General features: G+C 61.9%; 1 protein-coding gene across 3 annotated transcripts in view; it reads left to right on the top strand.

Annotated features, from left to right (window-relative positions):
* Window positions 1–26,584, top strand: part of GSE1 (Gse1 coiled-coil protein) — a 99,893-nt gene that overhangs the window by 62,427 nt on the left and 10,882 nt on the right. For all 3 annotated transcript variants that reach the window (XM_086847200.1, XM_086847201.1, XM_086847202.1), the window contains 2 exons: window positions 22,743–22,961; window positions 26,120–26,319. In XM_086847200.1, coding sequence (XP_086703326.1) covers window positions 22,743–22,961; window positions 26,120–26,319 — 419 coding nt within the window. The remainder of the gene's footprint in view (window positions 1–22,742; window positions 22,962–26,119; window positions 26,320–26,584) is intronic.

Raw genomic sequence — 26,584 nt, 5'->3', positions numbered from 1 at the left:
GCTGTGCAGGCGCTGGCACGCCGCGCCAGCGCGCTCTGCCCGGCCGGGGCTGCCTCCCGGCCCGGCGTGGTGGCCCAGGGCCTCGCCACACACGGGATGGGCACGGCTCCCCGGGACTGTCGTGGGTGCATGGGGGTGCCCAGGTGTGCGTGGTGTGGAGCTGTGGGGGCTGTCCATGGACTGTGGCACAGGGCAGGTCACCGAGGCTGGCTGTCCTCCTGCAGAGGTGACACACGTGCGCAGCCTGCGCCGCAAAGGAGGTGCTGCGCACACGTGTGTGAGCGCACACACAGAAATTCCTCCCTCTCTGCTGAGTGCACACGTGTTTGTGCTCACACACACACACATCCCTCTCAGCTGAGGCTGTGCAGGGTGCACACACGTGTGCCCCACACACAAACGCACACCGAGCTCCTCTCTGCACGCTCCATCCCAGCTGTGCCTCCCCCTTCCTGCACACCCAAGGGTGCAGGCTGGGGGTCTTGCCCGCTCCCCTCCCTTCCAGGGCAGGTTTTATCTCCCGGCCTGCTCCCTGCCTGCCGTTCCCTCGCTGCCCTCTGAGCCTGACATTTACATATTAATATTTTCCAGGGAGGCAATGCGTTGCGGTGCAAGTGTCTGCATTGTGGTTGCACATAATGTAAAGTGAGATAAAGCGCCCGGCTCCGCTATGAATAACTGCAAATGAAAACCCATGTGGCCATAAAAGCCTTCACATTTGCCCTGTCAGCATGTGGTACATCGGCTAAACAACTGATTTAGCTTTTCTTTTTTTTTCCAAGGTTTATCACCACTTACAGAGGACATGCTCTTTGTGTACTGCCTGTCGCTTTCTGCTCAGCTTCCTTGTCACTTCCCCTCGGCGTCCTCCCAGCCGGGCCCTGAAACGATGCTCTGCTCCTCTAAACCGCCCTGACAGCCCCTATTAGCTTCTGGCCGAGTACAGCTTGGCGCTGCTGGGGCTATTTATCTCGCCGGCACAGAGGGCTGTTATCTATCACCCTCGCTCCGTACGGCCCCGCTCCTTCGCTTCTGCTGATGGCAGGGATTTGGGATGGGGTCCTGGTGGGGCCTGGGGGGAGCGAGGGGACCTGGGAGCGCTTATCCCTCCTCCCAGAGGGGCTGCATGCAGCCACCAGGCTTTGCTTTTCTGGCCACGGTGGCTCCTCATCCTGCTGCTGCCAGGCTCTGACCCTCTCTTTGCCAAGGAGGATGCAGCCAAAACCGCTCGGGATAACCTGGAGAGTTATTCCTGCTCCTACGCGGCGTGGCTGGTGTCATCCCCACAGCGGTGGCCCCGGGCAGGGGTGATGTCCCTGCGGGACCGCTGGCTCCCGAAGGCGCCGGCTTGGGTGCCAGACCTGAAATACCGGGTGGGGAGGGAGCAGGCGGGCCGGTGACGCCGGGGAGCGGGGCCGGGCAGCTCCGTGCGGTGCCTGCGGCAAGGGGGGAGGACGGGGGTCCCCGCTCGGTGCCCGCGGAGCTGCCTGGCCCTCGGCCAAGGGCGCTGGCACCCAGCCGGGCCCCGGCACTGCCGGTAACCGGAGCTGCCTCCCCTCGCTGTTATTTCAGCAGGTGGGGGCAGATCGGTTTACAAGGCCAGGGAGATGCCTATCAGTCCCCTCCCGCCACTTTGTCCCCACTCCACCTCCGCCACGTCCCCGTTAGCAGGGCTGGACATCACCACCAATGGTCTCCTCTCCTGGGCACGCTGCTCTTTGGGGTTCCCTGCACTGGCTGGTGCTGGCAGAGGGACTGCAGTGTCACCAGCATGGTGGGCTTCGCCCCTGGCTGCCCCGTGCCACCACCTCGGCTCGTCCCCTTGAGTCACGCTGGCAGCTGGGACGTCACGGCAGGCGCCAGCGAGGTGTTGTCCTGCAGGGCCAGCCTGGGCTGGCACAAGCTCTGCGTCACCCCACGCCCTGCCCGGGGTGCCAGCATCCCTGGGTGCCGGGCAGGGGCTGGGGGGCCCTGTCCCCCTGGCAGGGCTTGCATCAGAGCATGAAGGGGGTGTTGCACAAGCGTTTTCTGTCTCAACCTGCCCCTGGCCAGTGCCTGGGGAGGGCTGTGGGGGGCCGTGGGTGGGAAGCGGGGGGCCGGGGGGGTTGTTTACAGCCACGGAGCTTGTTTCCTTCCACCTGCCTCGGGGGAAGCAGTTAGCGATTTGTTAGTCAAACCAGATGAGCCTTCCTGGAGCGGCTTCCTGCCAGGCTCAGCGCGGCCTGGCTGCCCTGCTGGCGGGGTCCCCTGTGTCCCCCGGCCCTGCCGTGCCCCCCGCTGCAGCCAGCGCCGCTGGGTGGGATGTGGTGAGGCTCGGCAGCCTCCAGGCTTGGTGTGGGCACCCCTGGAGTCTGCTTGGAAAGCTGTGGTGGTACTTGCTGCGGGGCCTCTCCCCAGCTACCTCCAGGGAGATTGTGCTGGGCACGGCAGAGCCCATGGCGGCTTGGCGGGGTGGGGAGGTGAAGGGGTGCTCTCCAGGGAGGCGTTTGGGTGCTTGGGTGATGGTTGGTGCTGTGTGATGCACTGAGCACCGCTGTGACAAGGGCCACGTGTGTCAAGGCCCTTGTGCATTGTGTGTCAAGGCCTGTGCATCACCCGTGAGGATCCACGTGTCGTGCGTCGTGTCGTGCTGAACCCCACGCGTGACCTCGAGGGTCGGGGTGCATCAGGCGTGTGCTGAGCACCACACGCCGAGCCCCGTGCACCACACGGACCCTGCACACCTGGAGGATGTGCCAGGCCCCCTGCACCGATCCTGTGCATTGGGAGCCCCACGCTCAGGCACCGTGCCCTGAGCCCCACGTGCCCGCACGCTGCATCCCACATGCATCCAGTGCCGCTGCATCCCGCATGCATCCAGCGCCGCTGCATCCCGCACGCTGCATCCTGTGCACTGTATCCCGCATGCATCCAGCGCCGCTGCATCCCACATGCATCCAGCGCTGCTGCATCCCACATGCATCCAGCGCTGCTGCATCCCACATGCATCCAGCGCTGCTGCATCCCGCACGCTGCATCCTGTGCAGTGCATCCTGCATGCATCCAGCGCCGCTGCATCCCATGGAGTGCATCCCGCACACTGCATCCTGTGCACTGCATCCTGCATGCATCCAGCACCTCTGCATCCCATGGAGTGCATCCCGCACGCTGCATCCAGCACCGCTGCATCCCGCATGCTGCATCCCATACAGTGCATCCCGTACAGTGCATCCCATGCAGTGCATCCCACATGCTGCATCCCATACAGTGCATCCCACACACTGCATCCCATACAGTGCATCCAGCACCGCTGCATCCCGCACGCTGCATCCCGCACCGCTGCATCCCATACAATACATCCCACACACTGCATCCAGCACGCTGCATCCCACACCGCTGCATCCCATACAATGCATCCCACACACTGCATCCCGCACCGCTGCATCCAGCACTGCTGCATCCCGCACCACTGCATCCAGCACCTCTGCATCCCATACAGTGCATCCCACACACTGCATCCCACACACTGCATCCCACCCGCTGCATCCCGCACCGCTGCATCCCGCACCGCTGCATCCCACACACTGCATCCCACACACTGCATCCCGCACCGCTGCATCCCGCACCGCTGCATCCCACACCGCTGCATCCAGCGCCGCTGCCCTGACCCTGCGGGAGCGGGGCCCACGCAGGAAGCTGGAAGTGCCAGCCCGCGCCCCCTCGCTCACCGAGTGGCGCCGGGTGATAAATAAGGAAGTTAACACCCAACCCGGGCTGCTAATTAGCTTTTAACCTGTACTAGCAGTTAACTACAAAAGGCAGTCATTTGTTCCGGGGAGCTTGTAGCGTAGAAAGAACGAAACATGGCCAATTTTGTTCAGGATGAATTAAGACTTGCAAATGTAAAATGAGTTCATCTATTTAATTAAGTAGCGGCAATATGGATGTTAAATTAAGTTAATGGCAGGCATGCCAAAACAAGGTTATACAAATCTTGTCCTGGCGGGGTGGGTTCCGGATCCGGCCCTTGGATGTGGGGCACTGCGGGAGGGGGCCCTGGGGTGGGCTGGTGGCCCTGGGGACACCTCGCTGGCCTCCTCAGGGATAGAGGGAGAGGGAGATGGAGATGGAGGGAAGAAAAAACAAGGCAGGAGGAAAGGCAGAGAACGTCTCACCCAGCGCCGCAATCTTATCAGGGCTGAACTTTACTCTCCCGCTAAAGATATAGGATACTTTAGGGACATCGGAAAGAAATAATAACCCTCTGATTTGTAGCTCTTGGGCTCTGGCAACCGAGGGGGAAGGAAGACTGTCTTCTGCCATTACCATTTTTTGTATGAACTATTCCCCAAAGAAATCAAACCCTTGTACAAGCCCTCCCGTGCGGCAGCCCCTGCTCCGGCGCTGACCCGAGCCGTACGGATTATCACCGCGCATCGCAGCCGGAGACAGGAACATTCATTAAAATTTGAAACACAAATGGAAAATTGCTACTTGAAGCCTCCTTGCCGGAGAGCCAGCCGCTTGATCAGAGACCTCATTAATGTATCTAATGTGTAAGGAACAATTAGACTTTTCAAAGACATCCTTTTCCCAGCCAGGGGAAAAAAAAAAAAAAAAAAACCAAAACACCAGAAGCAGCTTGAACCCCTCCCAATCCAAAGCAGCCCCAAACCTGCCCCGAGGGATTGGGGTGCACAGCCCCAGAGGGAGCCTAGGAGCCGCCGGAGAGTCTGGGCTCCATCCCGGCACCCGAAATGCCCGTTTCTCCTTAAGTTAGATGGGCAGGAAAGTGGGCTGATTAAAAAGCTGATTTCTTTTCCCAGCGACCGGCGGGGTTTTGCCATCCTCCCGTAATTAGCCGGTTACACGGCCGTATGTTTTATTTATGAGCCGAGGGCGGAGGGAAAGGGAAGCGGAGGAACGACCGTGCCCTATATATCTGCAAATAAAACACTTCATTTCCCTCCTGGGGAATGTCACCTCGAGAAACCATCGCTTTCCTGCTCACTGCCCCGTCCAAATCGCAGGCTGTAAATGGCTTTGTGGGCCTGGCTGGCGCTCAGATGGGTTTAAAATATGGATTTATGTCTTTATTCTGCATAGTCAAAGGTCAACAAGAGCAGGAAATCATCGCTGAGCTGCTTATTTACGATGGGAGGCGACCGCTCGCTCCTCTTGATCCTGCGTCCCCACTGCTGGATGCTTCCAGCCTGCCGGGCCGCAGGGAATGCGGTGGAGCCCGTGCCTCAGTTTCCCTAGAGCGAGCATCCCTTGGGCTTGGTTGTCCCACTGGGGGCCAGGGGCTGGATGTCCCCGGCACGGCCGCATCCCGTTCCGTGGGGAGCCCCGTGGGGAGAGGCCGAGCATCCCCGGGGAAGGGTGTGGCGGTCCGGGATGGCCGTGCGGAGTGGCCCGGCCGTGGTGGCGGCGTGGGCAGGGCTGGCCCCGCGAGCTGCGCTCTCATGCTTGGCTAATCCCGCCTGGCACCTGCCCCAGCTCCCGGCGGCTTCGCGCGAGCAAAGGAACCAATTAATCCTCCCGGCGCTCGGGGAAGTGGGTCAGGCTCGCCAGGCTCTCCGGCTAACGAGGGGTGAGGCGCGGCGTGGCCCAGCCGGCTGCTGGGTGGCCGGGCGGGTGTCCCGGCGTCCCGGCTCCCGCGGGGTGGTAAGTGGGTAAACTGAGGCAGGGTGGTCTCCCGCAGCGCGGGGACAGCCCGGGAGGGTGGCGGATAATTCGGTTGGGGACGATGTCGCAAAGGCTCGGGGTTTCCCAACGGGGCTGTCCCAGCCGCTGTGCCTCGGTTTCCCCATGCCGGCCAAGCAACGGGCGCTCCTGCTTTGGGGTGTTGGGGTTTTGGGAGGCAGGGCGGGGAGCGCAGGCAGGGCACGCAGGGCGCCCCTTTGAAGTGGAGCCCAACTTCCAGGAGTGAAGCAATTCTCGTTTGCATAATGAATAAAGGCAGTGGAGGGGCGGGGGGAAGGGGAAGGGGGGCGAAACCCCAAAACCGGAGCTGGCAGGCAGGTCTGCCCTCCCTCCCCTCCCTGCCTGCCCGCTCCCCTAGCCGCCTGTAATTACAGGTTTATTGCCTGCACAGCTATTGTGTAATGACATGTTTGCAAATTAATTTTTACGGCTCCTGCCGTGGGGGGGGGGGGAGCAGGGGAGGGGTCCCCCGGTGCTTGCCTGAACCCAGCAAATCCAACCCCCTCTGCAAGCGAGGTGGGAATTGGGTGGGAATTGGGTGACGTGGTGACTCCAAAGCTTTCCCGGCGTGGCGTGGGGGGGTCCCCATTGCACCCACACGTGGTGGGGGGGTGGGACATTGGGTTTGGGGCACCCCCAGGTGTGTCACCCCATCGGTGACATTGCAGAGCGCAGCGGTGAGGTGTGGGGTTTGTCCCGGCTGGGGGCACACGGGGGAGCAGCACCCCATGGGTGGGAGCAGCAGCTCCCAGCACCCCACAGAGCCCGGTGACACAGGGGAGCTGCCTGGGAGGGAGCGGGACGCGAGCGACGATGACTCAGGGGATGGGCCAGAAATACTCCCAGCGCCGATCTTGACAGATGTAGGTTAGGAAGGAAGAGAAGACATAATAATAATCCCCCGACCTGGAATCAGGAAAGCAATATTTAACGGGGGAGGGGGGGAGGAGGAGGAGGGTGCAGGTTTGCACAGGCTCTGTCTCTGCCGAGTGGGATTTTTGGGGAGCGCGGCTGGCAGGGTGGGCGTGCAGGGATACCTGTGTGCGTGCAAGTGTGCACACGTGCATTTGCAGCCAGAGGACCTCTCAGAAAACCCCTCCAACCATCCGTGCCCAGCCGTGGGGCTGGATAGCTTTGGGGTGACACTGGGACCCCCGTGCCCCCCATCCCCACACCCAGTGCAGGCAGTGTCCTCCTGGGAATGGCTGGATGGGTTTGGGGTGACACCGGGACCCCCGTGCCCCCCATCCCCACACCCAGTGCAAGCAGTGTCCTCCTGGGAATGGCTGGATGGGTTTGGGGTGACACCGGGACCCCCGTGCCCCCCATCCCCACACCCAGTGCAGGCAGTGTCCTCCTGGGAATGGCTGGATGGGTTTGGGGTGACACCGGGACCCCCGTGCCCCTCTCTCCCCGCGCTCTGGAGCAGGCGGGGGCCACCTGGGAAAGGATGGATGGGTTTGGGGTGACACGGTGACCTCCGTGCCCCCTGTCCCCACGCTCGGGTGCAGGCAGGGGCAGGCAGCGGGCGCCTGGGAATGGCCTCTGTATCTTTAAGCTGTTTGAAGGGCTGGTCATTATCATACAGGATGTGGCTTCTCTTGCAGGGGCGAGATATCACACGTCGCCCTCGTGAACTTTGGTGTTAAAACCAGTTTGGGAAGAGAAGGACGGAGCTGGGCGGGGGGGTCAGAAGCACATGGAGCAGCCAGGGGCGCGCTCCCGTGAGCGGCGCGCTCCCGCTGGAAGCGCGTGCCCGCGGAGGCGCGCCCGTGCGTGCCTGGAGCCAGCGACGCTCCCCCCCCTTCCCTTCCCTTCCCTTCCCTTCCCCACCCCGTCCCCTCCTTTCTCCACCCTGCCTTGGCTGATCGTTTGCTTAAAGCAAATTAAGCCGGGCCCTCGTTACTATGGTGCAGCCAGGATCTCCAGCCTCCCTCGCGCTCCCGTAATAGCATTTATTAGCCCTATTTGCCTGCAAGCATGTCTTCCCGGATCTGCTAATGCATCAGCGGAGAGGGGATGGGGGAGATCCTATCGGGCGGCTCATTACAGCCCCCGGCGCCCAGCGAGGCCGGCAAGGGGGGTTTGAGGGGCTCCGAGGGGATTTTGGGGACCGGGGCGGGGGTAGGAGCTCACCCCCAGCCCCCCGCGCCGGGGTTGGGGCAGGCGGCTTTGCTCGCCTGCCTTTTATGAAGCAGCAGGCAGCTCCCGGCAGGCAGGAAAGTTGGGTTATTTATTGTTTTATTTCCTAATTTTCCCTCCTGAAGCGACTGGGAGGGAAGGGGGGGGGAGCGCGGAGGGGGGGGCTTGGATTCCTATTTTTATTTTACATATATCTCTCTCCTCTCCCCCCCCCCTCCGCCCGCCGCATCGGCAGCTGTTTGAAAACAGAAAAAGGCAAGAAAGAAAAATTTAAAATTATTCCGTCTGTAGGCGAGGAGGAGGAGCGGGGGGGTGAGGGGGAAGGAGGCTGCTCCCCGGGGCACCCCGGGGGTTCACCCCCTCCCCCGAAGCCGCCGGGGCCAAAGGCTGGAGCCCGGGGGACGCGGGCGGTGGGCGGAGGGTGCTGGGGCGAGCAGCTGCCGGCCGCCCTCCTGCCCGCTCCCCGTCATTAGGGGAGACAAATCTGCTGTCAAGGAGCCAGATTTCCAATTTACCGATAATGATTCTTGCATGAAAATTGATCGAGGGGCAAGTCTGCCGCCTCTCGCCCGCCCGCCTTGGCGCAGCCCGCGGGGACGGGGCTTTCCGGCCGCACGGACGGACGGACGGACGGACGGACAGCGTCTCGCGACCCCCGCCTGGGTCACCCGCCCCACGCCCCCCAGCGCCCTCCCCAGCGTGGGGGGAACCCCGCTGCACTGCTCAGGGGGTGCGTTCCCCGCCGCCGAGGGTCCCACCGCCTCTTCATCCTCCTCCTCCTCGTCGTCGCCGGCTTTTTGTGTGCCTGCGGTTGGCAGCTGGGGGCTCGGCGGCAGGAAAAGCCCCGGGAAGGCGTCACGCGTGGCAGCCAGGCTCCTGCCCTGGCCCCGCCGGTGACAGCCGCCACCGCCACCCTCCGCCGGCGCCCTGGGCTCGCTGCTATTTCAATTTTTATTTTTCCTCCTCCCCCCACGCACTTGATTCCCCCCGCTCCTCCTCCTCCTCCTCCTCCTCCTCCTTCTTCTCCTCCTCCCCGCTCCACCGTATTTTTTCGCCTCTGGTTTATTTTTCCAACCCCCTCCGTGTGGCTTGGTGCTAATTTTTGGGGTTTTTTTTCTTTTTTTTTTTTTTTCCGGTTTTTTTTTCCTTGCTTCCTGACACATCCTCCTCACGTTGGTTCTTTTATTTTTATTTTTTAATTATTTTTTTTTTCCCTGGCTGCAATGGAACTGTAACATAAATCATGTTTGGGTTGAAACCACCTCTCTATTACTTACCAGGTAAGGCACCGAGCGATGCTGCCGCCAGCCCTCCCCACTCCCTCTCCCCCCAACCCCGGGGGGCTCCCCCCGGGGTCCCCCCCAGCCCGGGGACTCCCCTTTGTCCTCCCCAGCCAGCGGCAGCCAAGGGCGATTTGGGGGTGAACTTACTTTCTTCCAGCACCTTATAAGAGGTTTTGGGGTCTGGGAGAGGGGGGAGCAGAGAGCCCTGGCTCGGCACTGCGGTGTTTTTAGGGTGCTTGGATCCCCCTCTCTTCTCCTGCTGCCCCTCCCTCACCCTGGGGGTTTCTCCCTCTCCCCCAGGAGCCGGGGGCGTTCTGACCGAGGTGGGGAGGGGAGAAATGCGGGATGCGCCGTGTTTTGGGGTGCCAGCCTCGTCACTGCGAGGCCACGGGGATTTGGGGCACCAAAGTTTGCTGTGCCACCCCAGCCGGCAACTCCGGCCCCCGCGGCAGCCGGCGAGGGAGGGGGATCCCCCCGGGGGGGGTTTGGGGGGCTTGGGGTGCGAGCTCGGGGGGTGCGTGCAGGGTGTGTGCTCAGGGTGAGTGGTTTGAGGGGGCTTTGGGGTGCTGAAGGGTGGGAACTGGGGCTGCAGGAGTTTGGGGTGCGCACTGGGGGGTGTAGGCTCGGCACACCCGGGCTGTGATTTCGGGGTTCACGCTCGGGGTGCAGCCTCGGGCTGGGAGGCCCGGCCGTGAACTCGAGGCGCTTTCGGGGCGCAGGCTCAGGGCGCTGTCCCAAAGTTGGGGAGCAGTGGCAGGGCCCTCTCCGGGGCTCGGTGCCCACGCGTGGCCGTTCCCCCGCCGCTGGTTGTTTGTGTCAGGAAATGGCTTTGACATGTGGCCGTTCTTACCGGGCCGGGCGGCTCCTGAAGCGCACGAAGCCGAGCCGGGAAGGGCGCCCGAGGGGCACCGGGGTTCAGCTGGGGGTCCCCCCGCTCTGGGAAGGGTTGTGCTGTGACATCCCCCGCCGGCGCTGTGCCACGGTGGGGACACGGGTGACCTGCTTTCCTGTGACACCCTGAGCGCTCCCACCCTGCTCCCTCCTCCCAGCCGCCTCTGGGGGTCCCGTGTCCCCCCCAAACACCGCCTGCTCCTCGCTCTTCTCCACTGCCTGCAGCAGCTCTGGGCGATTCCTGCCCGGCCTCGGAGCCGTGCCTTGCGGTGGGGACTCCTCCGAGGGCTGCAGGTGCAGGGAGACGGCTTTGGGGTTGGCTTTTTTCCCCCTTCAATTCCATATTTAGCACGCGCCGGTCGAGCCGGGGTTCCCGGCGGCGGCTCCTGTTGCGTGAAACTTCTGGTTTTGCCGTTGTGGCTGATGCACTAATTCCTGAGCCCTGGAAAACCCTGCTCCGGCCGGCTCCCCAAGCGCCTCGGAGGAGGGGGAATAATAAAATCGGAGGAGAAAAGCAAGACGGAGAGGAACATGGAAGTGTCAGGCTGCGAGGTTTAAAGCAATTAGGGGGAATGATGCTGGAGGCGCTGGCACGCAGCGGGATCGCTGGCGGCAGCTGCCGGGCGATGGGAGATGCCGGTGGGCCAGGTCGGGTGGGAGCAGATGGAGACGGGAACCTTCCCCCCGCCCTGGGGGTTTCATCAGCGCGGGGCTGGTGGCGGTGACTCAGCGGCGCGAGTCCTGCTGGGGACTGTCACCGCCTCAGGAGCTGCCTGGCCGTGGCCCGTGTCACACGCTCCTCCGTGGCTTGTTCCCCGAGCTTGGCTGGCCCCGGGATGCAGCCGGCTTCTCTGTGTCCCCTCGGTCCCTCTAGTCACCAATGCTCCTGTCCCCTCTTGTCACTGATGCTCCTGTCCCCTGGATCCCTCTGGTCACTGGAGCTTCTGTCCCTGTTGTCACCAATGCTGCTGTCCCCTTTTATCCCTCTGGTCACCTCACCAATGATGTTGTCACCTCTGTCTTTGCTCACTGACGCTTCTGTCCCCTCGTTATCCCTGTGCCCTGGATGCCTCTGTGCCCTGGATGCCTCTGCTCGTGAGGCTGGGTTTGTGTCGCGGGGCTCAGCCGGCTGCAGGGGGACACGGGGCGCTGCGGGGACCTGCCATCAGGCGTCGCTGAGAGCCGGGGGACAGAGAAGGGACCCCAATCCCCGCTGGTCCATACGGGAGCCACGCTCAGCCTGATCTTCCCTGAGATAACGTGGGTGCAGTTGTCACCCTAAGGCCGGTGTCAGGGACACCACCCTCCTTTGGGGACAGCGGCACCCCTCGGGGACACAGAGCATCCCCGGAGCCCTGTTTGCTCCAGCAGGCACAACGATGGCACCTGGACACACACAGCTTTTTGGGGGCTCCCCCTCCCCGTGAGTGTCCCCAAATCCGGCAAATCCCCCAGGTGCCGGAGGGGCCCGGGGCTCCCCGGCGGGTGCCCGGCGTGCCGGGGAGGATGGCGGTGGGTGCCGGCAGCGGATGCTGCTGACTCAGGACCTTCCCAAATGGTTCCTATTTTTATGCCGGGGCCGGGAATATTTAGCCCCTGGATCAAAGCAGATGGAAGGAGCTGGGTGATGCCGCGTAAACACCCGCTCGGCGGGTGCCGCTGGCGCGAGGTGTGAGTCACCGGCGGCTCTCGGCAGCGCTGGGCGGGCACAGTCGCCCCCAGGCTGGCTTTGGGGTGCTCGGGGCTGAGCCCCCGCTCTTGGCATCCCCCCGGCTGGGTCTGGGCTTTGGGGATACCCGTCCCCATCCTCGCCGGGTGTGGGGTGCGGGGGTGCGCGAGGAGGTGTTGGTGGGGTGCTGAGAGGGGGCTGGGTGATGCCGGGGGGTTCCAAGCCGTGTTGGGGTGCCGGGAAGTCCTCCTGCCTTCCTCCCTTGCCCACCCCATCCTCCTCCTCCTCCTCCTCCTCTCGCCAGTCCTAAATTCGGTCGCCATGGCAACCATGTCAACCACTTTCCAGCTTCCCCGTGATGGTTTGAGGAGGGGAGGGGGGAAAGAGGGAAGCCAGGGGAAGGGGGGGACTAGGGGCATCGCTCGGAGCTCGGGGGGACGCTTCCCAGATGGTTTTTTCCTGCTGGAGCCTGTCTGGCAAGTGGGGCCAGTGCCAGCCCAGCGCCTGCCAAGGGGTCAGGGGGTCCTGGCCTGGGGAAGGGGGCTCCATCACAGCCCCCCAGCTCTGAGTGGGTGGGCATCCCCAAAATCCGGTGCCTTTCTGCAGCCATCCTTCTCATGCCATGGCCCGGCAGGCACTCGGGATGTCAGCAGCCGCACAGCCGGGAGGGGGGTGAATTATTTCCAGACACCCCCATTTTCCTTCCTCTTTCCTTTCTCACCCCCCCAGCCCGTAATCTCTTTATTCCCGGGCTAAACCTGGTTCCTGATGGTTTTACAGGCAGATTTGCTATATAGGACATGGTGCAAAGCCAGGTGTCTGGGTGGGTGTGTGGGTAACGCCGGCGTTGGCATCACCCCACGGTGGGTGGGCACCCGGCTGCCCCCCAGGAACCAGCACGAAGCCACAGAGCTGCCGGGGCAGAGATGGAATCACCCCAGCAGGAATTTGGCTGACGATTTGGGGCACCCCTTCCACATCCCCCCCCACCCCCACCAGCTCCCCTCCTGGCACTGCCGCACCCCAATCCCCGGGGCTGCAGCGCTCACCTCCAAACCTCCAAACCTCCAAACCTCCAAACCTCCAAACCTCCAAACCTCCAAACCTCCAGACTCACCGCGGGCTTTGGAGGGGGAGCAGGTGCTGCCTTTCTCTGTGGCGTGTCCCCCCCTTTTCCCTCGCCTTGGCAGCGGCTGTGGGCACCTGCCGGGATGCTCCTTGGCACGGCAGCGCGGCACGTGTGCGGGCACCGCCGGGGCAGCCGCGCTCGAGGCACCGGCGGTGGCAACCGGAGGGGGGAGAGAGCCGGGCCAGCCCTGCCCCGAGCCCGGCAGCAGGAGCATCCCCCCCTCCCCCCCGCTCTAATTTTATCACTTGATTTTTAACTTTTATTTCCCAAACGCTGCGCTTAATTAAACCCAGGCGCCTCTCGCCCGCCAGCCCGACGTGGGGGATTTATGACTCCAAACATGGACCCCCGACGAAAAAAAACCCCCCTCTGACAGATTATTTTCCCGGTTTTAAAGTGGGGGTGACGCTCCAAACCTCCCCCCTTCATCCCTTGCAAGATGCTTCGAGGGGGAAAGACGGCTGTGCTTCAGCATCCCCAAGCTTCCTCCTTCCCCCCTTCTTTTAATAATAATGCTTTAAAGATGTTTGACATCTGTAACAAACAGCTGGCATCCTGTTATGGAAGAATGTCCTTTTATTTCCGAGCAGGTTGAACTGTCATTAATAGTATAATTAGGTGATTATCGGCGTACAGCAGAAAACTGCTTAATTGCACAGCCAGCTTTCCGAGGATCCCAGCTCCTTTATTGCTGGATTTGTTTTAGCCGCCTGAATTTTTTCGCACTGTTTTGTTGGGTTCGGTTGTTGGTTGGTTTTTGGGTTTGGCTTTTTTTTTTTTTTTTTTTTTTTTTTTTTTCTTTGCCACGTTGATGATTATTATTTTTTAATGCGTGTGACAGCTGGGGGAATGTGGCAGCACCGGGAGGGGGGGGACACACACGCCAGCGCTGGCACTGCTCCCCATGTGTGTGTCCCCCCTCCCTTTTCCAGGTCCCCAGGGGGTTTAGTTTTAACCCCGTGTGTGCTGGAGTTGGGGAAAACGGGTTAGAGGGGGTGTTCTGCTGGGTGCAGCACCCCTGCTTGGGAGCTGAGAGTTACTTGATGGGTGTCTTTGTCGGGGAGCAGAGCCGTGGCACCTGCTTGGAGGACACCCACCAGCCTGGGCAGCTTTTATCCTCCCTCATCCAGCCCTCCCTGCTGGGAGCCTCCTCTTGGAGCTCCGCGTCGCCCAAACGTGCTTCCCGTGGTGTCGCTCCATCGCCATCCCCACCCTCATTCCTGTCCCCGGGATGTGTGGCTTTGGGGGCAGAGCAGCTTTTTTGGCGCCTGCCAGACAATAGCGCTTTGTATCTCCCCCCGGTGCCGCCAAACACACTTGTTAGCGCCGCAGCTTTGTGCTGTAAATTTCCATGGAGTAATTACGTCTTAATTTATGATAATCCCGGGCGGGCGGTGGAGGGGGGCAAGCGCCAGTCAAGTTTGGAAGTTGCCCGCCGGGGCCCCCGTGGCTCCTGCCGACCGTGAACTTCTCCATCCCGGTGGGTGGGGAGAGGAGCATCCCCGAGCAGGGATCGGGGCTGTTCCCAGGGCTGAGCCCACGTGCGTTTGGGATTTGGTGTCGTTTTGCGGGGCCGGGGTGTCCCCAGCTCCGTGGCTGGTGTGTCCCATCCCACCGCTCATCCAGGAGCTCGGCATCATCCCGGGGTCACCCTGGGGTGAGTGTCCCACCCTGTGTGTGTGTGTCCCATCGGCTCCAGCGATGAGGAGGGAACCTCTCTGTTCCCCTGGCGTGGGGCCGGAGCTTTCCCCCTTCCCGGCGCTGAATGGCTCATCCCGCCTTTGTCTGGAGGGCTTATTACCGGCAAAATAGAGCCTCTTGTCCCTCGGCCTTCCCAGCGGGAAATTAGATGCTTTGGCAATTTGCGAGGAGGACGACGGGGAGGGGAGGAAGGCTCTCATCACCCGGAGGGCGACCACAGTGCCAGGCAGGGCGCTGGCATCTCCGGCACGGGTGTAGGAGGGGGAGAGAGGGGCTCCCCGTGTCCCCTCCAAAGCCACCACGGTGGGAATCCCGTGGGATCTGGGGAGCCTCTCTCCTCGGGGAGGTGTCGCTGAGCATTCCTGCGGAGCTGGGAGGCTGCTGGCATCCTGGCACTGCCTTTGCTCCCGTGGGCACCCTGTCCCCTGCTGCAGGGTGGGATTTATCCCTGGAGAGTGGTGAGAGCCACGGGCTGCGCCCGCTGCACCTGCAGCCGGGTCCCCGTTGGGAGGCAGCGTGCACCCACTGACATTTGCCAAGCGTAAAAATTCAATTAATTCCAGCAGGCAGATTAAATATAAGTGAATTTTAATAATTTGCTCGAAAGGCTGAGGATTACTGTAGGCGAAAAGGGAAGATGCTGCTCATGGGGGCACGGGCTGGCCTTCCCAGCACCAGCACACGGGATCACTGGTATTAATCACCTTAAATCCTGGCGTGGGAAGAGAAGAGGGGTCTGCTCCCCTTCCTGGGGTTTTGGTTGATCTTCCTTGCAATGACGAAAGTGCTGGATCTGTCCCACAAGTGCTGGCAGCGTGTCCACATCCCCAGCAGAGTCTGGCTCCAGGGACATCTCTGCTCCTTCAAGGCTTCCTCATATTTTTGTGGGGCTCCATGAAAAGGGAAACACCCATCAAGGCGGCCCTGGTGACACACTGCAGGTGCTCCCAGGCTTGGAGAAATCCAAGGTCTTCCCAAGACCTCCACAACATCTCATAGCTCAAAGCCGGGGACGTGGGGCACCGATCGGGAGCAGATGGCGCTGGCATTGGGAAAATGAAAATCCACACAGCAAATTCTCAGTTTGCCAGGGATAATTTCTTATCCCAAGGTAAAACCTTCGCTCTGGCCCGTGCTGGGCCATCTGCACCACCAGAAACTGCTGGGGGGTCCTGGGGGTTAAAGAGGGACCCCCCACCATCCTGCCTGGACCCCTCCATCCTGCCCTGACCCCCCATCCTGCCCAGACCCCCGGCTCTGCAGCGGGATTGATGGAGATTGCCTGTGACCTTTGCTAGGACACGAGGAATTACCATTAATACTCCTGTATTTCCGGACTTCGCGCCATCCATAAATCTCATATCGAGCCGGGCGCGCGGCGTAATCTGCCAGGCGGCGTTATTAATGCTCCTTATTAATGCTCCTTATTAATGCCCGTTATTAGGGACTTGTTATTAATACCTGGTATTAGTACCTGTTATTAATTGCCCCTGAAGCCTGGCATGGGCTGCCCTATGGATGGGTTAAGGGATGGGGGCTGCACTGTGGAACCCCTCTCTGCTTTTTGGGGTGCAGCTGGGGTGGATGCTGGGGGGTCCCTGGTGCCAGCAGAGTCACCTACCAGCAGCGGGGCTCCCCCGTGGGCACCCACCCCACGATGGGGGCTGTGACCTCAGTGCTGCAGGGGGGTGGCACGAGGCATCTGCTCTCCTTGTCCTGGCACTTCCCAGCTGTGTCCTGCAGCCCCTTCCCTTGGCTGAGTCCTGACTCCCTGCCCTGCCTGCAGCCCCCTGGCCCTGCCTCCCCCTGCCCCAGCCCTTCCTGCAGCCCCCTGGCCCTGCCTCCCCCTGCCCCAGCCCTTCCTGCAGCCCCCTGCCCATCCAGGACCTGCCCCATGCAGGATCCAGCCTGCGTGAAACTCTAATCTCCAATTTTATTCGCTCGGCTCCAGCCGATTTGCATAATCCACATAATCACCCTGGTTTTAATTGCCTACAACTCTGCAGAAAGATCATGTGGTTAAGTGGTAAATCATAATTAGATAAATAATTGGCTTGGCCGCAGCAAGCTGCTTTGTTATACCTGCCATCTGCTGGGCAAGGGATCCTGCGCCCAAAACAATGCGCTGCTGCCGCTGCACGCCTGCGCCAGCCCGGGGACGTGGGGCACGGGCATGTGGGCACGGGAGGGCAGCCTGGGTGCGCCAGGCACTGCCCTCTCTCGTGGCTGGTAGTGCCGTGCAAGGCTTGGCAGCACCTCCTGGTGCCTGGCTGCCACCCAGGCGTTGCCCAAGGGCTCCGTGGAATGCCCGGTGCCGCCGTGCGGTGCCCTGCGGCATCTGGGAATGCCCAGCGCCGCCTCCATGGCACGGCCAGCAGCGCTGGGGAGTGCCCAGTGCCGCTGTGCAGCGCCTGGCAGCACCAAACAGTGCCTGGCAGTGCCGCTAAGTGCCCACCAGTGCAGTGCCCAGCTCTCTCTCAGACCATACCCAGCGTCCCAGTGCAATTCCCAAATCTCCCACAGGCAATTCCCAGCATCCCAGTGCAATGCCAAGTCTCTCCCAGTCAATTCCCAGCATCCCAGGGCAATTCCCAAGTCTCTCCCAGTCAATTCCCAGCATCCCAGGGCAATTCCCAAGTCTCTCCCAGGCAATTCCCAGCATCCCAGTGCAATGCCAAGTCTCTCCCAGGCTGCCTGGCAGCCCCATGGAGTGCCCAGTGTCCCATAAAGCCACTGAGCCCCAGAGGACACCAGTGGGAAGGGGTGAGGGCTGTTCCCCACTTCCCCCAGAGCAGAGATCCTCAGGAGACAGCTGGCACTTGGATCTGGGCATCACGAGCCAAGAGGAGCTGCCAACCCAACCCTGAAGCTGCAGAGGGGAGTTCAGGGCCCAGCAGCACCCTTGGGGCACAGGGGCTTGGTTTTCCAAGCTCCCAGTTCATAACAGGGCAGAAACAGGATAGAAAGTTGCTTTGAAGTGAATCTTTCCCTGGCTGGATTTCCTGAGGGCTGAAAAGGCTCCCAGGGCTGTTTGGCTGGGCAGGGGAAGGCCGGGAAGGGAGGGAAACCACCCGGCATCGCTCCATCCCCGGCGCTGCGCCCTCCAAACGAGCTCTTATTAGTTTGCTTGTTGTCGTTTGCCAGATCAATGGTCCATGGAGGAGTGATCGATGGAGGCTCAGGCAGATAATAGTGCTGGATGCTCGTGTCAGGCTCCACGGGGAGCCCCAAATCCCACCCTTTCCCGCCAAGGTGCTCCTCACCATGGGGAACCCATCCAGGACCCTCCGAGGGAACAGGGGATGTTCCCAGGGTGAGCCCTGAGCTCTACCCTGAGCACCCTGAAATTGGACAGAGGCTGTGCCTCCATCTCTCTGCGCCTGGGGACACTTGGGGACACCAAGCCCGGCCACCTCCCCTCATTTCAGCCGTGTGCTGGGAAGTGGGGAGGGAGTGCGGGCTCCGATCGATCAATTAATTAATTAATGGAGCATGTTGGAGGTGCGGCGGCAGAGCTGCTCTAATGAGGGGTGGAAAACGTGCGGTGGCTCGGCAGGGCATCACCACCGGGAGAGGAGCTGGTCCCTGCTGCCTGTCCCCTGCCCGAGGTGGGGACAGGGTGTGTGATGGGGGCACCACGCTCTGGCCCTGGCCCCCTGCCCTCCTTCCTGGGGCTCTGCCCGCTGCATTCAGGCAGAGAGGGAAGGGGGGCTGACAATGCCAGGCCATTAGCATTGAAAATCCATGCAGAGCAGCTGTTCCTGCTTGGAGCGTGCAGCTGGATTCGGCTCCGGAGAGGGAGCAGGGGCGCTGAGAGAGGGGGGGAAATGCTGAGGGGGGACCTCATCACCCCAAATCCCTCGGGGAAGCATCAGCAGTGAGCGTGCTGGAGCCTCCCAGAGGGCTTGGCCGAGTGGGCTCGGTTCCAGCCGCGGGGCTGCGGGGTGGGTGCGGATCCATCCTGGGGGAGGAGGATGCGGGATGCTCTTCTCTCCCCGCTCCCTCGGCCTCCCGCCGCACTGGGTTTTTTTCCGCTCCATTTGCCAGGGGCTGGAGCTGCTGCCTGATCGTATTTGGTAATAAATTATTAGTTCCAGCACTTGGGAGCCCGGCAGCTCAAAATAGCTGCTGTAAGAGCGGGCGGCTGGTGCAGGTCGAGTTCAATGGCAATCTGCTCCCAAGGGCACTCCACGCTCATTAGAGGCCTTTCAAGGTGCTGGGAAGGGGGCAATCGGGAGCCAGGGTGCTAAACCTGCCCATTTCCCCTTTCCCGACAGCGGGCACCCCGTGCCCGGGGATTTCAGGGCGCTGGGAGCCCATCCCTGCCCCTCGCTGCCCGCTCCTGCCTGCCCGCAGCGGCTGCCAAGGGGTTTTATTTGTCTCCAGCCCCACCAGGCAGCCAGACTGGTTCTGCTCTCGCTGCCGGAGGAGGCTCCCGCTGCCAAAAAACCCGCCAGCATCATCAGGAGCAGATGGAGAGAACATGGCACGCTCCCAGCTCCCGGCTCCCAGCCCTGAGCCGGGGATGCGGGGGTTCGGGGGGGCGGGAGCGCCGCTCCAGGATCAGGGCTCGGGGGTCCTGTGCCACCGGAGATGCCGAGCCCCCGGCGGGTGCCATGGGTGGCGCTGCGGGAAGGAGCGGCGCAGGGAAGGGCGAGGGCAGCGTGGCAGTGACCCTGCCATCCCCGCTCCTCCTCCTCTGCCTGCTCCCGCGGGCAGGCAGCCAGCGGGCACCGGGAATGCCAGACACTCCCTGTACTGCTGTGCCCGGGCGCATGCTGTGGGAGGGACGGGGACAGGGTGACACATCGCCTGCTCCCCGCTCCACAACCCGCCTGCTGGCCTCGGCGGGGGACCCAGGTGTCCTGTGGCCCCCACAGCCCCCCTGCCTTGGTGGGTGTGGGGTACAGGCATCGGTTTCGCAGGGAGGGGTACATGGGAGTGCCAACCCTGTACCCACACAGGGCTGGGGACAGTACGGGGACAGCCTGTCCCGTTTTGGGGTTCATCTCCCCGCCCTGGTGAGGCAACCGCTGCCATGACCCCGGGCTGCTCCAGGCACCAAACTTGACCTGTTTTTCCGCACGGATCTGCCTGCTGAGAGAAGCAGCCAGGGAGGGGCAGAGCTGGGGGGGCCCCACCTCACCGTGGGGCGTCACGGCGTCCCCAGCCACCCGCAGGGGTGAGTGGCACCCACGCCGTGCCGGCAACGGGAATGCCGGAGGGATGGGGGGACGCAGCACGGCAGCCCCACATCCCATCCCATCCCATCCCATCCCCTCCCCTGTATGGATGCTCCCGTCCAGCCAGATCTCCGTGCCTCAGTTTCCCCAGCTGGCAGCTGTCCCGCGGAGCAGCCCAGGGACGCGCGGACAGACGGACGCCAGCGCCGGCGGGGCACGGCGGGTGAGCGGCGCTGCTCGGGCCCCAGCCGGGGCGGAGGCGCCGATTTTATCACCGGGAGGGAGCGGCAGAACTGGTTTGGAGCGCGGCTGGGGCAGCGGCTCGGCTCGGCCCGGGGGCCACGCGAGCTCCCCGCACGCTGCCCGGCCATCCGCCCGCTGCCGGCTGCCCTGGCAGGTCCCATCGGGATCATGAGTTGGCCGGGAGGCGTCTGGGGCCGCGAGAATCAGCTGAGCATCACACGGGTGATGCCCTGCCGCCAGCCCCGTGTGCCAGCCTGCCGATCCCACCAAATGGTTGGAAAATCGTCTCCAGACCTGGATCGGGGCTGGATGGGGGGGTTATCTTGGGGTTAATAGGTGGAGAGGAACTGGGGGGGCACTGGGAAGTGTTTGGGGCAGTGCCTGGAGGCTGTGGGGCAGTGCTGGGAGGATGCAGGGCTGTGCCAAGGGCATGCCAGGAGGTGCCTTGGGATGCAGGATTGTGCCAGGTGGATGTGGGGCAGTGCCTGGGGATGCAGGATTGTGCCTGGTACATGTGGGGCAGTGCCTGGGGAGGCAGGATTGTGCCAGGTGGATGTGGGGCAGTGCTGGGAGGATGCAGGATTGTGCCAGGTGGATGTGGGGCAGTGCCTGGGGATGCAGGATTGTGCCTGGTGGATGTGGGGCAGTGCCTGGGGATGCAGGATTGTGCCTGGTACCTGTGGGGCAGTGCTGGGAGGATGCAGGATTGTGCCAGGTGGATGTGGGGCAGTGCTGGGAGGATGCAGGATTGTGCCAGGTGGATGTGGGGCAGTGCCTGGGGATGCAGGATTGTGCCTGGTGGATGTGGGGCAGTGCCTGGGGATGCAGGATTGTGCCTGGTACCTGTGGGGCAGTGCTGGGAGGATGCAGGATTGTGCCAGGTGGATGTGGGGCAGTGCTGGGAGGATGCAGGATTGTGCCAGGTGGATGTGGGGCAGTGCTGGGAGGATGCAGGATTGTGCCAGGTGGATGTGGGGCAGTGCCTGGTGGATGTGGGGCAGTGCTCAGGGGGTACACAGGAGCTGCAGGCTGTGCCTGGAGTGCCGTGTCCCCTTTGGATGGTGCGTGGGTGCCGGTGCTGCAGGCAGATCCCGGTGCCCGCTCTCGGGGGAGCAGCGAGCCCTCACCCGGGGGTGCCAGAGCAGAGCCCGGGGGTGCCAGAGCAGAGCCCGGGGGTGCCAGAGCAGAGCCCGGGGGTGCCAGTGCAGAGCCCGGGGGTGCCAGAGCAGAGCCCGGGGGTGCCAGAGCAGAGCCCGGGGGTGCCAGTGCAGAGCCCGGGGGTGCCAGAGCAGAGCCCGGGGGTGCCAGAGCAGAGCCCGGGGGTGCCAGCGCAGAGCCCGGGGGTGCCAGTGCAGAGCCCGGGGGTGCCAGAGCAGAGCCCGGGGGTGCCGGGGCCAGGCTGGCGTGGCGGGTTGGCTTCCCAGCTGTTCTGGTAATGAATTTACATGAGCCGAGCGTGTCGACAAGGCGGCAGTCAATGGCTGAGAGCACCGGAGTTAATAAATGCTTGTATAATGAGGGCAGAGGGGAGCGCGCCGCCGCCACGGCCGCCTCTCCTGGGGCCGGGGGGCAAAGATTAATCAACGCTGAGTGCCCCCCGTGCCCCCCCGGCTCCCGCGGCGCCCGCCGCCCGCCCTGGCCATCCGCTGCCGTGGGATGCTCCGGGGATGCTCCATCCACCCTCTGCACTGGATGCTCCAGGTGTTCGGTGCCTCGAGCTGCCTCCAGGCCTGCTGGGAGTTGGGGGCTCCCCCACGACCCCCCCGTGTCCTCCTGCCCACCTGGGAGCCGGGCTAATTTTAGGCTGGTGTTAATGAAGCTGCTGGGTGAAGTCTATTTTAAGGGCCCTGACATCAGCAGTTGCTGTTTTGGGAGGTGGAGAGCCCTGGAGCAATTGGTGTGACAGCTGGGGGGGGCTCGGGGAGGGCTGCACCCTGCTGCTCAGCACCTGAACCTCACTTTTGGGGTCACTGTGCCTTGCAGCACCTCGGTGCTTTGGGGTGCAATGGGGGGGATTTGGGGTGTGAGGATTTGAAGGTGCGATGGGGGAGCTGGGGGTGCAGCGCTGGGGATTTGGGGGTGCAGTGCTGGGGATCCAGAGATCCAATATTGGGGTTTTGGGGGTGCAGTGATGGAGATCCAGAGATCCAATATTGGGGTTTTGGGGGTGCAGTGCTGGGGATCCAGAGATCCAGTATTGGGGTTTTGGGGGTGCAGTGATGGGGATCCAGAGTTCCAGAGATACAATATTGGGGTTTTGGGGGTGCAGTGATAGGGATTTAAGGATGCAGTTCTGGGGATCCCGGGATGTGTTACTGGGGATTTGAGGATGCAATGCTGAAGACCCAGGGATGAAATATTGTTAGTCCAGGGGTGCAGCAGTGGGGATTTGGGGGTGCAGTGTTGGGAATCCAGGGATGCTGTGCTGGGGATTTAGGGGTACAATGGCGGGAATTTGAGTGTGCAGTGGCTGGGATTTGGGGGTGCAGCCGTGGCAATTAGGGGTGCAGCAGCGGTGCTTTGGGTTTTGGCAGCACCATGCGAGTCAGGGGATTGCGCCTCTCCCCATCACCTGCATCAGGGTGCTGAAGTCCCTGTGTCCCCCAAAAACCCCTGTCCATTCCTGCAGAGCTCTGCTGAGCCCTCCTGCTCCGTTATCCAGGGCTTCAGTGGAGATGTGGCGTGCTTCCCCCGCCGTTGCCTGAACTCGGGGTGCATTTTGGGGTGGGACGGTGAGCTAGAGGAAAGCCCCCCAGCTCCTGGGGGAATGGAGGATCCCGTCTCCACGTGTCTAACCGGGTCTCTCTCCTTGTCAGGCATGAGCCATGAGCCGAAGTCGCCGTCCCTAGGAATGCTCTCCACGGCCACCCGCACCACCGCCACCGTCAGCCCCCTGACCCCGTCCCCCCTGAACGGCTCCATCGTTCCCAATGGCAGCCCCGCCGCCAGCAGCACTTTGTCCGTCCAGGCAGCACCTTCCTCCAGCTTCGCCGCCGCTCTCCGCAAGCTCGCCAAGCAAGCCGAGGAGCCCAGAGGTGGGGACAGGGAGCTGACAAACGCCCGTGCCTTTCCCAGCAGCTGGAGCCGGTGTTTTCCTGCTGTTTCCCAACTAATGCCTTTTCCTGGTGTTTTGTCTTGAGGGGGAAGTTTGGGAATTCGGTTCTACCGGAGTAATCTGAGTGTTGTGTCACTGGCTGTACCCTGGGAGAGCGCAGCACGGCAGGGATCAGCCCTGCTCCTTCCCACCATGCTGCTTTTCCCAGAGGTTCCCCAAATTCGCTACATCCCGGGTCAAATTTCTCAGCTAAACAGCCCCAGGGGGTGCCCAGTTCTTGTCAGCCACATCCTCCATCACACCTCCTCCCTCTGTTTGGATGAGGGATGCTGCTTCTGGAGCACCCCGAGTTCCCCTTGCCACATGGAGTTTATCCCATGGGAATCACGGGGGCTCCCACACCCAGATGTCAGACAGTCTCCAAGCTGGGAAGTGTTTCAGGAGACTGCTGCTATCACCAGTTTGGGATTAAATAGTCTTTATCCCTGCTGTTTGCATCGGTGGGTGCTCCCCTTGGATCACTGCACACTTCCTGGGCACTTTGATCCCTGGAAAAGACACCCAACCCTTTGCAAGACAGTTTTTGCAAAGTCTTTTTGGAAGACCGTGTTTCAAAAGCCCTTTTGGCACTGTCCTTTTCCCAAGACCCCTTTTGCAAGGCTCTTTTTGGAAAATCCTTTTTGGAAGCACCATCTACAGGACCCTCCTTGCAGCCCGAAAATCTCTGGCACAGCCATGACCTGAAGCGTTGGCTGCTCCCAAGGAAACGTGTGGGGATACCAGGTCCCTGTAACTCCCAGGGAATCAGGTCTTGGTGATGCTTCATCCTCACTGGAAGCTCCTGGTTTTTCCCAGCTGCTTCCTCTGGAGCCCATCTGCTTCCTTTGGAGCGATTGATTGAGTTTGGGGAATTATTTTGCTGTCTTTTCCCCTCGCACTCCCACAGCTTTTGCCCTCCCTGTGCTGCTCAGCCTATCCCAAGGGACACCAGCAGGTTTGGGCACGGATTTTGTGGCACTGGAGAGAAGCAGCCACATTCCCTTTGAATTTCCCCTTAACATCTGTGCAGTTTGTTTGCAAAAACCCCTCCCTTGCCCATTTGGGTGCCTCAAGCGGCCCATCCCAGAGGTTTTTGATCCGTGTGGATTTGGGTGTGTGCTGGGAAGGGGATTTTTCTCCTTGCTGCGGTTTTTAGCACCAGGAAATGAATTGCTTTCCCCTCAAATGCTCACCCACTTCCCACCAGGGGAGATGCTCACTCCCACTTCCCTTCCCACCCTGGGAGATGCTCGGCTGTGGCAGATGCCGGATCCACGCAGGATCGCTGTGTTTTTTCCAGCCTTATGGGCTCACAGGTGTGCTGGCACATCCCTGCTGCTCCACAGCATCCCAAACCGTCAAGGCTCATCCCGACTGACCCCTTCCCAGCAAATCCCCACAAAGCTGCCGCCTGCCCGGGGGCTGCTGCCTCTTGTCCCGCCCGGGGCTGTCCGCAGGGTGGGTTTGATTCCACCCCTCCTTCCCTTCTTTTTTTCCCAGTTCTCTGTCAGGGTCTCAGCTGTTAATTACATTTGCCTGTCAGCCCGGGCTGCTAATCTGCTATCGCCGAGCGGGAAGCGGGAGGTCAGAAAACAAAGGTGACACCATCACACTGTGCCTCTTGTCATCTCCAATCCAGATTAGTTTCATTGACTAACTCCTGGCTGAATACCACCAGTTAATTATAACGATCACAAACCCTCCCGTTTAAAGCCACACAGCGAGAATTAAGGTTCTGAAGTAAGACTTTAGCTTCATTAATTGCCGGGCTCATTGTGATGGTATTGATTGTTAACGCTATCGCGTGGTGAGTAATGGCTTCCCAGCTCAGAGGGGATTAGGCTGCTAATTGTTGTTGGCCTTGCGCTGACAAGATAGACTTCAGTGGGTGTCAAATCGGCCTCCTTTGTTGGGGACAGCCTTTTTCCTTCCCCCAGCCTCGCTGCTCTTCAAATGAAAGCGATTCGGAGCGACTCGGGAATAATTAATCAGGGAGGGCGGCCGGCAGCGGGATGCTGCGCTTGGCCTCTGCTCCGCTGAGCATCCTTCCCACAGAGCGTCCTTCTGGAGCATCCTTCCCACCCAGCATCCCTCCCCCTGCTTCCCTGGCATTCCCAGCCTCCTGCCTCCCTCCTGGGCTCGTGTGGCGTCAGGAGAGGGCAAGGGGACGGAGGTGGGGGTGCAGGGTGAGGAGCTGGCCGCTGTGCCCACAGCACAAGGCACAGCAGGAGGGTGAGGAGACACCCAGCACGCTCAGGGGAGCCAAGGCCTCTCTCTCTGTGCTCTGCTCACTGCCCGGGAGCATCGCTGTCACCTCATCCTGTGAGCACAGCCCACTCCTCACTCTCCAACAGCTGATCCCTGCTGGCCTGTTGGATTCTCCCTCTGACCCACACTCTGGGATGGAGGGAGCAGAGTTTGGGGGTTCAGAGCCCCCCAGGCTGCCCAGCTGGCTTTGAGGAATGGGAGGTATTCCGTGGAGCAGACAGCAGGCTCCCTGTGCCCCGGTTAATGTGGAATTTGTATTTCTCTGCTTTTCCTGTTCTCCACTTTCACTCCATTTTTATTTTTCCTTTGGAAATACGGCCAGCATCCCTGGGGTGGGGATAAGTTAAAGTACAGATGTATTATGCAAATGAAACCAGAGCCTTGCCCAAGGGTTTCAGGGAGTCACTCCTTCATCCCGGTGTCTCCAGAGGCCCTGGCTTGTCCCTGACAACTTCTGCAGCTGGATTAAGGAGTCTCTGGGTCTGCCTTGGGAAGATGTGGCCGTCTGGGGCCAGCATCACATCCGTGTCACTTGTGCCAAGGGGCTTTGTGGGGCTGGGGGTTTGGCAGTCCCTGTTAGGTGGGAGCAGGAGGCCGCCCCATCCCACCGTGCTGGGTGGAGCCTTCAGCACCAGCGGGAATTTCAGGGATGGGAAGGTGGGGGTCCATCAGCTGGGAGTCTGCTGAACACCCTGAGCGCATCCCAGTGTGCCACCCCTGCTCCCTGCAGCGAGGCATCCCACGGGGAATGGCTCCAGCTCCTGCACAGGGTGGCTCCGTTCAGCCGACTGCCGTTCCCCTGACTTATTGCAGTTTCTGCTTGAATCCCAGGCTCCTCACTGAGCAGCGAGTCGTCCCCGGTGTCCTCTCCGGCCACCAACCACAGCTCCCCCGCCAGCACGCCCAAGCGTGGCCCCATGGGCCCCATCATCGTGCCCCCGGGGGGACACAGCGTGCCCAGCACGCCGCCCGTCGTCACCATCGCCCCCACCAAGACGGTGAACGGGGTGTGGAGGAGCGAGGGCAGACAGGTAGGGCTGCGTTTGGGGATGGAGGGTGGGGGATACCGTGCGCAGCTCCCTTCCCCTCCCTGCTGTGTCCCCGAGCTGGCGCTGTCACCGGGGCTGCCATCGTCCCCCTGCTGCCATCATCCCCGGGCTGCCATCCGGAGGGGAGTGCGAGGAAGGAGGAGGAGGAGGAGGAGGAGGAAGGGGGGCGGGGGGCGGGTGGGGGGGGGAGAGCAGCTAATTAAGAAGCATCGTTAGTGGTTCTCCTCTCCTCCGCATGCTACAAGCA

Source organism: Cyanistes caeruleus, chromosome 12, assembly GCF_971803275.1.
Source record: "Cyanistes caeruleus chromosome 12, bCyaCae1.hap1.1, whole genome shotgun sequence".
In the NCBI taxonomy this organism is placed as follows: Eukaryota; Metazoa; Chordata; class Aves; order Passeriformes; family Paridae; genus Cyanistes; species Cyanistes caeruleus.
Note: the sequence above shows the minus strand (reverse complement) of the source record. Positions and strands in the feature narration are given on the sequence as shown.